The sequence below is a fragment of the Salmo trutta genome, chromosome 6 (genome assembly GCF_901001165.1).
Source record: "Salmo trutta chromosome 6, fSalTru1.1, whole genome shotgun sequence".
Classification (NCBI taxonomy): Eukaryota; Metazoa; Chordata; class Actinopteri; order Salmoniformes; family Salmonidae; genus Salmo; species Salmo trutta.
The window spans coordinates 55,452,980-55,464,942 of record NC_042962.1 but is presented as its reverse complement, the minus strand read 5'-3'; the positions used below and the strand labels follow the sequence as shown (position 1 = coordinate 55,464,942).

Here is an 11,963-nt window from a genome sequence, read left to right as displayed (position 1 = left end):
TCTGGAATGGAATACATGTAATTACTCCTGTCAGTTGGGGCTATTTTTTATATCTTTTCAGAAGGAAATCGCTGACACTCTAATGGAGAGGGTTTTAACGTCCCCACTGGGGGGATGATGACTTGAGATTACTCTGACCTCTGGAGGAGTCACCACCGTTCTACTGTAACTGCCAGGATGGGGTTTCTGTCTTTACGTAGGTCTATAGCTCTATGCTGCTGGGAAAGACTCCATGACAAGACCCTTCTGACTGTCAAGGGGCTCTTAAAGTAACCCCCCACTTCTATTACCTGAGTGAACTAACCCCCTCTGCGACTCCCGGTTCCCGAAACGAAGGAGCGCACACCTCAGTGGAGCGAGACCTGGCCCGTATCCCATCAGCCCCCTCTCTATCCTCTCAGCCAGCAATTAACAGCCAGGATGCTCAGAGGAGAGAGAGAGAGAGAGAGAGAGAGAGAGAGAGAGAGAGAGCGATAGAAGTGGGAGGGAGGAAGAGGGAGACAGAGAGAGAGAGCAGCCGCCACACTCAGGAGAACGTGCCCAATCACATGAGGCAGGGGAATCTGTTACGAGACGTAAGCCAATAGGATTGCGAACGGCAATGTTTATTTTTGATGGAAAAATAACAATCTTTCTTTTTTGGGAGGCATTTGCATATAAATAAGAGGAAGGAGAGGGAGACAGAGAGAGACACGCAGGGAATGAAGATGGACTGTCATGAGTGTAAAGTGCAAGAGGGACATAGTAGGATAGCTAGATGCCTTATTTATTTGGCGGGACGGGATGTAAATGTCACTATGACTACCAAACGAACCCAGCAGCTGGTGTCATCTGGGTAAATGAACAAATCATGGTTCTGTTTAAAATGTTAATAACAGGCCCCTTTAAAGGGTCCATCTCTTAATAAGATAGTCTATTAGTGTCTTGGTAGGCTTATAAAAGCCCAAATGTCCATGGCTAATTGAGGCAGAGTTCAAATGTATTTGAAAGATATATGGTTTGAAATAAATAGTATCTTTTTGGGGGGGGGGGGGGTCCAATACATGTCTGCTTTGATTTAACTTACCGGCCATGCCAGGTAGCAGGGGCGGACTGGCCCTCTGGCAAATTGCCAGATGGGCTGGTCCATTTTTTGCTTAGTGGTCCTGTTAAGCTTGTTTTTTTGGGCTCAGAATGATCACTATCTGGCTAATAATGGTGGCCTAAAATAAAAATGGGCTGGTGTGGGGGCCTGCAGGAAACCAGCACCTATTATCTGAAAGACATAGGGTATCCTATGCCTCTAGTTGGCATGCCATTTTTTCTTCAAGCCTTTTCTGGCAAGTCAGCCTTATTTCCAGTACTGTCACAGCTGCCACAGCAGCATAATCAGGTGCCAACCCTGTGCCAATCACCGGACTGAAAAAGGCCACCGGGGCGCCACGTGGCCTCTGATTGGCTGAGAATGAAACCAGTTTACACGTCCCCAGCAGGGCCATGTGTATTCCTAGTGGCCCCAGAAAGCGCCAGATGTGTGTAGTGCAGATGGCCACGGATGATTGGTTTGGTTCATGACTCTGGAATATGTTCATGATGAAACACCCTCTGTATCCCAAATGGCACCCTATTCCCCATCTAGTGCACTACATTTAGCACTACTGCCATTTGGGACGCATTCATTGCTTTTGGACCGCCAGAGGAGATTCGATCAGCCAGGTCGTCTCCTGCAGGCCTGGTAGAAAGGTTACCTTCTCCACACATCACACTCCTTTCCCTCTTCATTGAGAGGCACTCTGCTGCAGCAGCGTTTTCACAAGGTGGATGAGTGGTCAGGATTAGTGAGGACCTCTCCTCCACCTAGGAAACTGACTGGGAAGTAGAGTCAGTTCCCTCTTCCTGGGCCGTGGCCAGCCATGATCACATCACTCCATGGGAAAAGGATTACCGGCGTGTGTGTGTGTGTGTGTGTGTGTGTGTGCGCGCGTGTGCGTCTGTATGAAGCAGAGCGACATTGAGAGAACACATGATGTAAATGTAAGTATGCAGTAAGTGACTTATTCTAGTTAGAAAGGGATGAATCTGTTATGTTATTGCCTGTGTCATTATTGTTTAGCATCTCACTCTCTAAATGTCACGCTTTTATCGTTGGGGAATGGCTGCATATGAATTAACAACCTCAGAGACTGGCTGTTGCTTCTGTTCCAATGGTGTAGGCTGTGTCTGTCTGGGCCTCGCTTCGCGTCTAGCTTTGTGATTGAATGGAGGTTTCCTGTGAACAGCTGTAAAATGTATCCACTACTCTAGTGATACAGAAATTGTAATAGACAAGTTATTGTTGTGCTGTGCCCAGTGTATCGGTCGAAACATGGTGACCCTACAAGCTTCCACTGTAGACATAGAATTACATTGACTTGAATGGGGATGCCCACTCCAGTTATCCTATTTCTATGGCTTCCACACACTGCAGCGGTAGATGACATCCTTAAGTGAAGGTCCGACCCATGTTTCAGACGATGACTGTACCTCCCACAGACCTGTTAGCTTGTTTTAACGAGCAGTAGAACACATATGGAGCACATGGGCAGCCTGTGGTGACCATAAAACATGTCTGGCTGTGAGGAAAATGACATAACATTAAGTGTTTATAGTGAGGCTGAGGCAAGAAGCCCATTTAAAGGGTCAACCGTGTCTACATGTCTACGTGTCTACATGTCTATAATATCCATGTTTACTGTTAGCACCATGTGTCACCTGGCCCTGCTACTCTGTATTTGACCTGGTACATTGACTCAGAGTATATTCTGCTTCCAGTACAATTTTTTTGTTGTTGTACTATTTAACTAGGCAAGTCAGTTAAGAACAAATTCTTATTTATAATGACGGCCTACACCGGCCAAACCCAGACGATGCTGGGCCAATTGTGGGCCGCCTTATGGGACTCTCAATCACGGCCGATTGTGATACAGCCTGGATTCGAACCAGGGTGTATGTAGTGACGCCTCAAGCACTGAGATGCAGTGCCTTAGGGAACTGGAGAACTGACGTTTGCAGAGGAGAGGAGAGAGGATGAGTGAGCCAATTGGACGCATTGGATGATAAGGTGGCCGTGGTCATGTATGAACGGTCTGGGAGTGTCGGTGCTGGGATGGAACTAAATCCTTCACACCTAGTAGCCCCTCAGGACCAGTTAGAGATACAGTTCTCCATCTACACTTTTAGACATTGAGAATCATTTAGTCAGCCAGTCAGCTAATCAGCCAGCCAGTCAGCCATTTAGCCATCCAGTCATCAGTCAGTCAGTCAGTCAGCCATTCAGCCAGTCAGTCAGCCAGTCAGCCAGCCAGCTAGCCAGTCAGCCAGCCAGCCAGTCAGCCAGCCAGCCAGTCAGCCAGCCAGCCAGCCAGCCAGTCAGTCAGCCAGTCAGCCAGTCAGCCAGTCAGTCAGTGTAGTTATCATTTAGTAGTTAACGGGCCTGCTCCCTCACCACCCGTGTTCCAGGCTCTGTAGAAGCTGCTGTAAGCAGGGACATGTTAATTGAGTTCAATCAAGCTGAGCACTGTGTTTTTTTTCTGCCAACAGATTACCCATAATTTCTCTTCACTAACTGAAATGAACAATAACCCTGCTCTCCTCCCATCATGTCTGAAACGGCTGATTCAAGGTAGTCGTGACAGAGAGAGAGAAAGAGAGAGAGAGAGAGAGAGAGAGAGAGAGAAGAGAGAGAGAGAGAGAAAGAGAGAAAGAGAGAAAGAGAGAAAGAGAGGCAGAGAGAGGCAGAGAGGCAGAGAGAGGCAGAGAGAGGCAGAGAGGGGCAGAGAGGGGCAGAGAGGGGCAGAGAGAGGCAGAGAGAGGCAGAGAGAGGCAGAGAGGGGCAGAGAGAGGCAGAGAGAGGCAGAGAGAGAGAGAGAGAGAGAGAGAGAGAGAGAGAGCATTCTCTTCACTCAGCTACTACTGTCTATGTTGAATGGAATGGATACACTTTGAAGAGGGAAGATATATTTCCAATCTCTCTCCTCCTCTCTGCTGTAAATACTCAATTAAACTGTTGACATTTTCAACATGGCGGTACTCAACTGAAAAATCTATTGGATGTTTTTACTATTACTCATTTTGTATTTTTTGAACCGATTGAGAACTTTACTACCTTCTGTCCAAATTAATACAGACTTGGAAATGTGAACTTTTCAGACGAAGCCAAACCAGATCATTTGGAGTTGATAACTTTCCTCTAAAATACAAAGCTGTTTTTATTTGACTTTTGCCACTCATAATGCTTTATACAGTGCATGTAAATGTGCCATGTTATTTTGATAAATCAAGAAGGTAACAACCAACGTGCTTCTCCTTTTTCACCCAAACACATTTCAGACGAGGAAACAGCAGTAGGACTAGAGAGAGCTCCCATTCTGCACCTGAGAATCATTCACACTGCAGGAGCCTAGTTGACAGAGGACATCATTCTTGGGGACTTTTATCTACGTGAAGGGAGAGACGAGCGAAGACACGCCGAGCTGTAAAAATGAGTGAATGTAGCCATAATGGTCTGTGTTTAATCTGGGCTGATAGGAGAGAAAGAGAGGCAGTGATGGAGAAAAGGCATTAGATGTCCAGTGTTCCAGTGTTCTAGTGTACACATAGCCAGGACACATAGCCATTAGTGGACACATAGCGAGGACTCATAGCCAAGACACATAGCCATTAGTGGACACAGCCATTAGTGGACACATAGCCAGGACACATAGCCAGGACACAAAGCCATTAGTAGACACATAGCCAGGACACATAGCCATTAGTGGACACATAGCCAGGACACATAGCCATTAGTGGACACATAGCCAGGACACATAGCCATTAGTAGACACATAGCCGGGACACATAGCCAGGACACATAGCCATTAGTGGACACATAGCCAGGACACATAGCCATTAGTGGGCACATAGCCAGGACACATAGCCATTAGTGGACACATAGCCAGGACACATAGCCATTAGTGGACATATAGCCAGGACACATAGCCATTAGTGGACACATAGCCAGGACACGTAGCCATTAGTGGACACATAGCCAGGACACATAGCCAGGACACATAGCCATTAGTAGACACATGGCCAGGACACATAGCCATTAGTGGACACATAGCCAGGACACATAGCCATAAGTGGACACATAGCCAGGACACATAGCCATTAGTGGACACATAGCCAGGACACATAGCCATTAGTGGACACATAGCTGTCACGTCCTGACCAGTAAAATGGGTTATTTGTTATTGTAGTTTGGTCAGGGCATGTCAGGGGGTGTTTGTGTTGTGTGTTTCGGGTTTTTTGGTTTATGTTCTATTTAATCTATTTCTATGTGTTTATCTAGCTTTTCTATTTCTATTTTAGTTTTGTCAATGACCTCCAATTAGAGGCAGCTGGTTGTTGTTGTCTCTAATTGGAGGCCATATTTAGTTGGGTTTGTTTTCACTTGTGTTTGTGGGTGGTTGTTTCCTGTATAGTCTGTGCACCTTACTGGACTGTTTTCGTCATTTGTTTTGTTTAAGTGTTTTTCCTTCAATAAATAATAAGATGATCAATATACCCGCTGCATTTTGGTCCACTCCTTACGACGACCGTTACAATAGCCAGGACACATAGCCATTAGTGGACACAGCCAGGAATGAAAGCGGAATATAGCTCAGTCCTATGTGACTACTCATAAGTTCTCACTTTCAGTAATGACTGTTTATTCATCATTTAAAACTCTAATTGGAAGAAACGATCCAAATGCAATATGAGTTGTGTGTGACTGACTCTGTGAGTGCATTAAAGACTGGTAGAGATTGTTCTCTAAAGGAGACTTCTTGCAATTAGCTTTTAATTATGCGAAACCGTCTGTGATTTCTTGTTTTAGTTACAGATTGCCACAATGCTCAAACGACGCTTAATTAGTCAGTCGTTGATTAGCAAGGTTAGTTCCTGGGTTCCCATGGCAACAGGGGGAGGAAAGTAGCACTTTTCTAAGTCATGCTGCGAAAGGTCCCCCAATACCCAGACCGACCTGTAGACTGCAGCCTTCCTGTTAATGTCTGCTACTGTTACATCACTATCATCTAGCTACCTGCTCTTCAGTCTGAAGAGGCTTGGGGTTGGGTCTCTACTTGAAGAGCATCTCTACAGACTAACACATAGAGATGTAGATTTCAGTTGAACTCCACTGTGAAATCTATGGTCGTTTCAAAAGCCATATTGATGCTTATCCAGTGTCTGCTTTCATGAAATATGAGGTATTTTTAATCTCTTTCTCTCACTTTCACTCTCTCACTCTATCTCTCTGGCATGGATGAATTATAGGACAACCCCCACTCCCCCCCGTTAATTAGCTGCGGAGTTGTTTCTTGTAAATAAAACATTAATGAAGACACAATTAGCCAAGCCTGTTGAGTGCTCAGCAGCTGTGCTAGCCAGCTGTTTTAATGGGGGGAAGATATAGACGGTTGAAATGAGAGTGGGTGAATGATGGAGGAATGGATTGCACAAGATGGAGGGATAACTGAGATGAGATCAGAGGTGTTTAAGATGAGGGAGGATTATCATTTTTTTATGAGCATGGCCTTATTTCTATTACAGCATATTGGACGACTGTCAGTCATATTCCATTCTCCCAGCTCAATGTAACATCGATTGGTTTAGGCTACATTTAAATGTTTAGTCATTTAGCAGACGCTCTTATCCAGGGTGACTTACAGGAGCAATTTGGGTTAAGTGCCTTGCTCAGGGGCACATCAACAGATTTTTCACCTAGTCTGCTCAGGATTAGATCCAGCGACCTTTCAGTTACTGGCCCAACACTCTTAACCGCTAGGCTACGACGTGATACTCTAATGTTCCCTGTACCCATCATGAGGTTGCTACAACCTAGCCTATGAATGAATGTTTACAACGTACAGTAGGTGCACAGGTTGAGATCATTTTTAGTAATCAAGGTGACAGACAGTGACACATTCAATACCGAGTTGCACACTCTTGTCTGCATCTAGCTGATATAGGGTGTAATCATTAGTCCAGTTGCAAACAAGAGTTTCTATTGGACAAATGCAGGTATGTTTATCCCCGTTTCATTCCGTTTTCTTCCGTTTCGAAACATTTTACAACAGAAGCGACGCAATGAGTACACCCCTGATCACACGCGAACACAGTTCACTTTTATAGCAGACATACAAACAGTTTGTTGTGTCAATAATTTATTCTCGCAACTATCTACGCACTCTCCTCCTCTCCCCTTTTCCCTTCGCTTGTGGACTTCAGTGCACACCACATCAGCTGTCTGTGACCAGGCTAAACAACTTTTCCAAGCCAAACCTTCATATCATAACCTCTAACCGCTACACACAGCCTATGTCATTGTCACGTCATAGTCAACATAAACTCAGCAAAAAAAGAAACACCCCTTTTTCAGGAACCTGTCTTTCAAAGAAAATTAGTAAAAATCCAAAATAACTTTACAGTTTAAACACTGTTTCCCATGCTTGTTCAATGAACCATAAACAATTAATGAACATGCACCTGTGGAACGGTCGTTAAGACACTAACAGCTTACAGACGGTAGGCAATTAAGGTCACAGTTATGAAAACTTAGGACACTAAAGAAGCCTTTCTACTGACTCGGAAAAACACCAAAAGAAAGATGCTCAGGGTCCCTGCTCATCTGCGTGAATGTGCCTTGGGCTTGCTGCAAGGAGGCATGAGGACTGCAGATGTGTCCAGGGCAATAAATTGCAATGTCCGTACTGTGAGACACCTAAGACGGCGCTACAGGGAGACAGGACGGACAGCTGATCGTCCTCGCAGTGGCAGACCACGTGTAACAACACCTGCACAGGATCGGTACATCTGAACATCACACCTGCGGGACAGGTGCAGGATGGCAACAACAACTGCCCGAGTTACACTAGGAACGCACAATCCCTCCATCAGTGCTCAGACTGTCCTCAATAGGCTGAGAGAGGCTGGACTGAGGGCTTGTAGGCCTGTTGTAAGGCAGGTCCTCACCAGACATCACCGGCAACAACGTCGCCTTTCTGCACAAACCCACTGTCGCTGGACCAGACAGGACTGGCAAAAAGTGCTCTTCACTGACGTGTCACGGTTTTATCTCACCAGGGGTGATGGTCGGATTCGCGTTTATCGTCGAAGGAATGAGCGTTACACTGAGGTCTGTACTCTGGAACGGGATCGATTTGGAGGTGGAGGGTCCGTCATGGTCTGGGGTGGTGTGTCACAGTATCATCGGACTGAGCTTGTTGTCATTGCAGGCAATCTCAACGCTGTACGTTACAGGGAAGACCTCCTCCTCCCTCATGTGGTACCCTTCCTGCAGGCTCATCCTGACCCTCCAGCATGACAATGCCACCAGCCATACTGCTCGTTCTGTGCGTGATTTCATGCAAGACAGAAATGTCAGTGTTCTGCCATGGCCAGCGAAGAGCCCGGATCTCATTCCCGTTCAGCACGTCTGGGACCTGTTGGGTCGGTGGGTGAGGGCTGGGCCATTCCCCCCAGAAAGGTCTGGGAACTTGCAGGTGCCTTGGTGGAAGAGTGGGGTAACATCTCACAGCAAGAACTGGCAAATCTGGTGCAGTACATGAGGAGGAGATGCACTGCAGTACTTAATGCAGCTGGTGGCCACACCAGATACTGACTGTTACTTTTGATTTTGACCCCTCCCGCCCTTTGTTCAGGGACACATCAATTTCTGTTAATCACATGTTTGTGGAACTTGTTCAGTTTATGTCTCAGTTGTTGAATCTTGTTATGTTCATACAAATATTTACACATGTCAAGTTTGCTAAAAAATAAATGCAGTTGACAGTGAGAGGACTTTTCTTTTTTTGCTGAGTTTTTACTAGAACTAACATGTTAGTAAACTCGATACAATCATGCAGCCAGGTGTTTGAGTATGCTAAACTATCTAGCTGCATTCGATGCCAGCTAAGTAATTGAAAGTGAAACAAATATTTTCTATGAAATATAGCTAGTGCTCTCTCGCTCTCTCTCTCTCGCTTGTTCTTAATTTTGGAAGGAATTCATTTATTAAAAACTGTTAAACTAGTGTCTTTTTTTTCTTTGAGTGAACTACTCACCACACTTTAAATGCACTGCAGTGCTAGCTAGTTGTAGCTTATGCTTTCAGTACTAGATTCATTCTCTGATCATTTGATTGGGTGGACATCATGTCAGTTTATGCTGCGAGAGTTCTGATAGGTTGCAGGACGTCCAGCGGAAGTTGTCATAATTACTGAGTAAGTCTATGGAAGGGGGTGAGAACCACGAGCCTCCTAGGTTTTGTGTTGAAGTCAATGTACCCAGAGGAGGACAGAAGCTAGCTGTCCTCCGGCAACACCATGGTGCTACATCACAGAGTGTTGCTGAGGATACTGTAGATCTTCATTGCAAAACAGTGTGTTTTAATCAAGGCTTTGGTGACGTGAATATATTTAGTATAGTTTTATCTAAAAAGGATAACTTTTTAAATGTTTCACTCTAAAAAATTAAAAACTTCACTGAGGAGGATGGTCCTCCCCTTCCTCCTCTGAGGAGCCTCCACTGGCTGAGATGCTAGCAGATAGTTTCATGTTTTATGTTTTTACCTCTGGATGAAATGTTACTTTACACTTCAAAAAGAAAATGGATCATCCTATTACCTGGCGAAAAGGCTGTAGAGATCTCAGGGAGAATCATATCCATTTTAATAGCAATAGCCAAGGCCTCCACAGCCCGGAAGCCTACATGAAAACTCTGATCTCTACAGCCTTTTCACTGTGTGCGTGCATGCGTGTGTGTGTGTGTGTGTGTGTGTGTGTGTGTGTGTGTGTGTGTGTGTGTGTGTGTGTGGTTTTGGTGTGTGTATGGCTGGGGGCCCATGGAACTCTTGTTCCGTCCCCTCAGTGCTCCTTGAGGTAGGCAACTGTGTGAGTGACAGGCAGACACCCCACCGATCCAAAATAAATATGCAAACCCACCGAATCAATTCAGGTATTTTCCAATTGATGAGGTACCTAATGGGGATATGATATGATATGATTGGCTGGTGGTCAGTGACTACTATATGAGATATCATAATGGTGATAAACCTTCAGTGACCCCCAGCCTTTACCTGTAGCTGGCCAAAATCAGGAAGGGATTTTTCATTTATTCCCTGAGCATTGACATTTGTGGTATTGAAAGAGGACACTGAAGACAGTTCAGTGTGTACGCTGAGACATTCTCTTGTTTTCTATTGCAGTTTAATGTGAATGAGTGTCCTGAGTTGTCCATTAGGATGGAAATGGATGGCTCTGACAACTGGGCCTGTATGTAATCATTATGTTAGATTGATGTTAAAGAGTACAATACATCTGGATGTAGTATGTGTGCATGTCTGGAGAGAGGATGAATTATGCATTGGGAAGTCTAATATTATTATACAATAAGGGTAATATGGCAGAAAATGCTTCATAACGTTTAAATACAGAGGTGCTACTTTTTAGTAGTGAGTTTCTCAGAGGACAGTGCCTCCACGGTCTGGTGGTGATGCCATCCATGTTTTTGAACTTTACACCCCTGTCTGTCAATCGCCATGTGCTCCTGGCTCCTTGTCCTCGTTCCGGGTGCGAGTGGTCGTGTGTTTACTCCTGACTCTGCCCTCCCATTGGCTCTCGCTGCCCCGGCTCTGACTAGGTCACAGCTGGTGCTAGTGCTCTGGCACGGCTGGGTGAGCAGACAGCTGTAGGCCCCGGCAACCACAGCTACTACTCTATCCTCTTCTTATATGTGTTCCATTCTGTCTGCATCTTTTCTACTGTTCCTGTGTGGTGGAAATAGCTTAGAGAGGGGTGATAGGTTGGAAGTGTTGCCACTTTGAGATGAAAATGCCACTGTAAACAATTGTAGTGAGGGCAATTATTACTTCCTGATTCATGATGGTCAAATCAATACTGGCAATGCACATAGAGACTTAACTAAGGCCAGTAATTTATTTGACTCTGATCCCACTTCCCAGCGCCAAATACCATTTAAATGATCAGCATATTTCAGCTTGTTTACCTGTGTTAGGAAACAAATGTGCTTATATCATGTCATTATAACACCTTTATGACCCTCTTATGACAGTCCTATTAATCTACCTTTCCCTCTCTCCTTTCTCCTCAGTGGATGACTGCACGGATTGGTCAGTGGACTACTTGAAATACAAAGTGCTTTTGGGGGAACCGGTGCGGATTAAATGTGCTTTATTCTATGGATACATCAGAGCAAACTACACCCACTCCCAGAGTGTGGGACTAAGCCTTATGTGGTATAAAAGTACAGGACACGGAGACTTTGAGGAGCCTATCTCTTTCGACGGCATCAGAATGAACAAGGAGGAGGATGCTATCTGGTTTAGACCCACCGAGCTCCAAGACGTTGGACACTATTCCTGTGTATTGAGGTCAGTTGTTCTGTTATGTTCCTGTGTATTGAGGTCAGTTGTTCTGTTATGTTCCTGTGTTTTGAGGTCAGGTGTTCTGTTATATCTAGTCAACCTAGAGCAATTTAGTGCTATTAAATATAACTGCTATCTTATCTGGTAGTTGTTGAAGTGCATTGTGGAAATGGGTTATCTTCCTTCCAAAATGGCTGAGTTTCTGTACCTATCCTATTCCTGCTTGTTTACATAGCAGTTGTGGTAAAAGAGTGGGGGAGAGGAGTTTCTGCAACTTATGCACATAAATCAAGCTGCTTTAAAGTCCTCCCCTGCAGATTACTAATGAATTCTCCAATCCCCAGCCAGAAGAGTGTTGGACCTGGGTCCACACTGTTAGAGGCCCTCCCTCACTTAACATGCTTAGTTTTTTTTCCTCCGGGGGACAATAAGGTATTAAGTGTCATTGGCAGACCCATAACTCTTAGGCTTCACAACTCCTGTTCTTTAACGCACCATCTATGGAGTCTGGAGCGAGGGAGGAAAGATATGAAGGTGG

At 45.1% G+C, this 11,963-nt stretch overlaps 1 protein-coding gene across 3 annotated transcripts in view; it reads left to right on the top strand.

Moving 5' to 3' along the window:
* Nucleotides 1-11,963, top strand: part of LOC115196347 (interleukin-1 receptor accessory protein-like 1-B) — a 326,173-nt gene that overhangs the window by 122,372 nt on the left and 191,838 nt on the right. For all 3 annotated transcript variants that reach the window (XM_029757107.1, XM_029757104.1, XM_029757105.1), the window contains exon 3: nt 11,152-11,431. In XM_029757107.1, the coding sequence (XP_029612967.1) occupies nt 11,152-11,431 (280 nt within the window). The remainder of the gene's footprint in view (nt 1-11,151; nt 11,432-11,963) is intronic.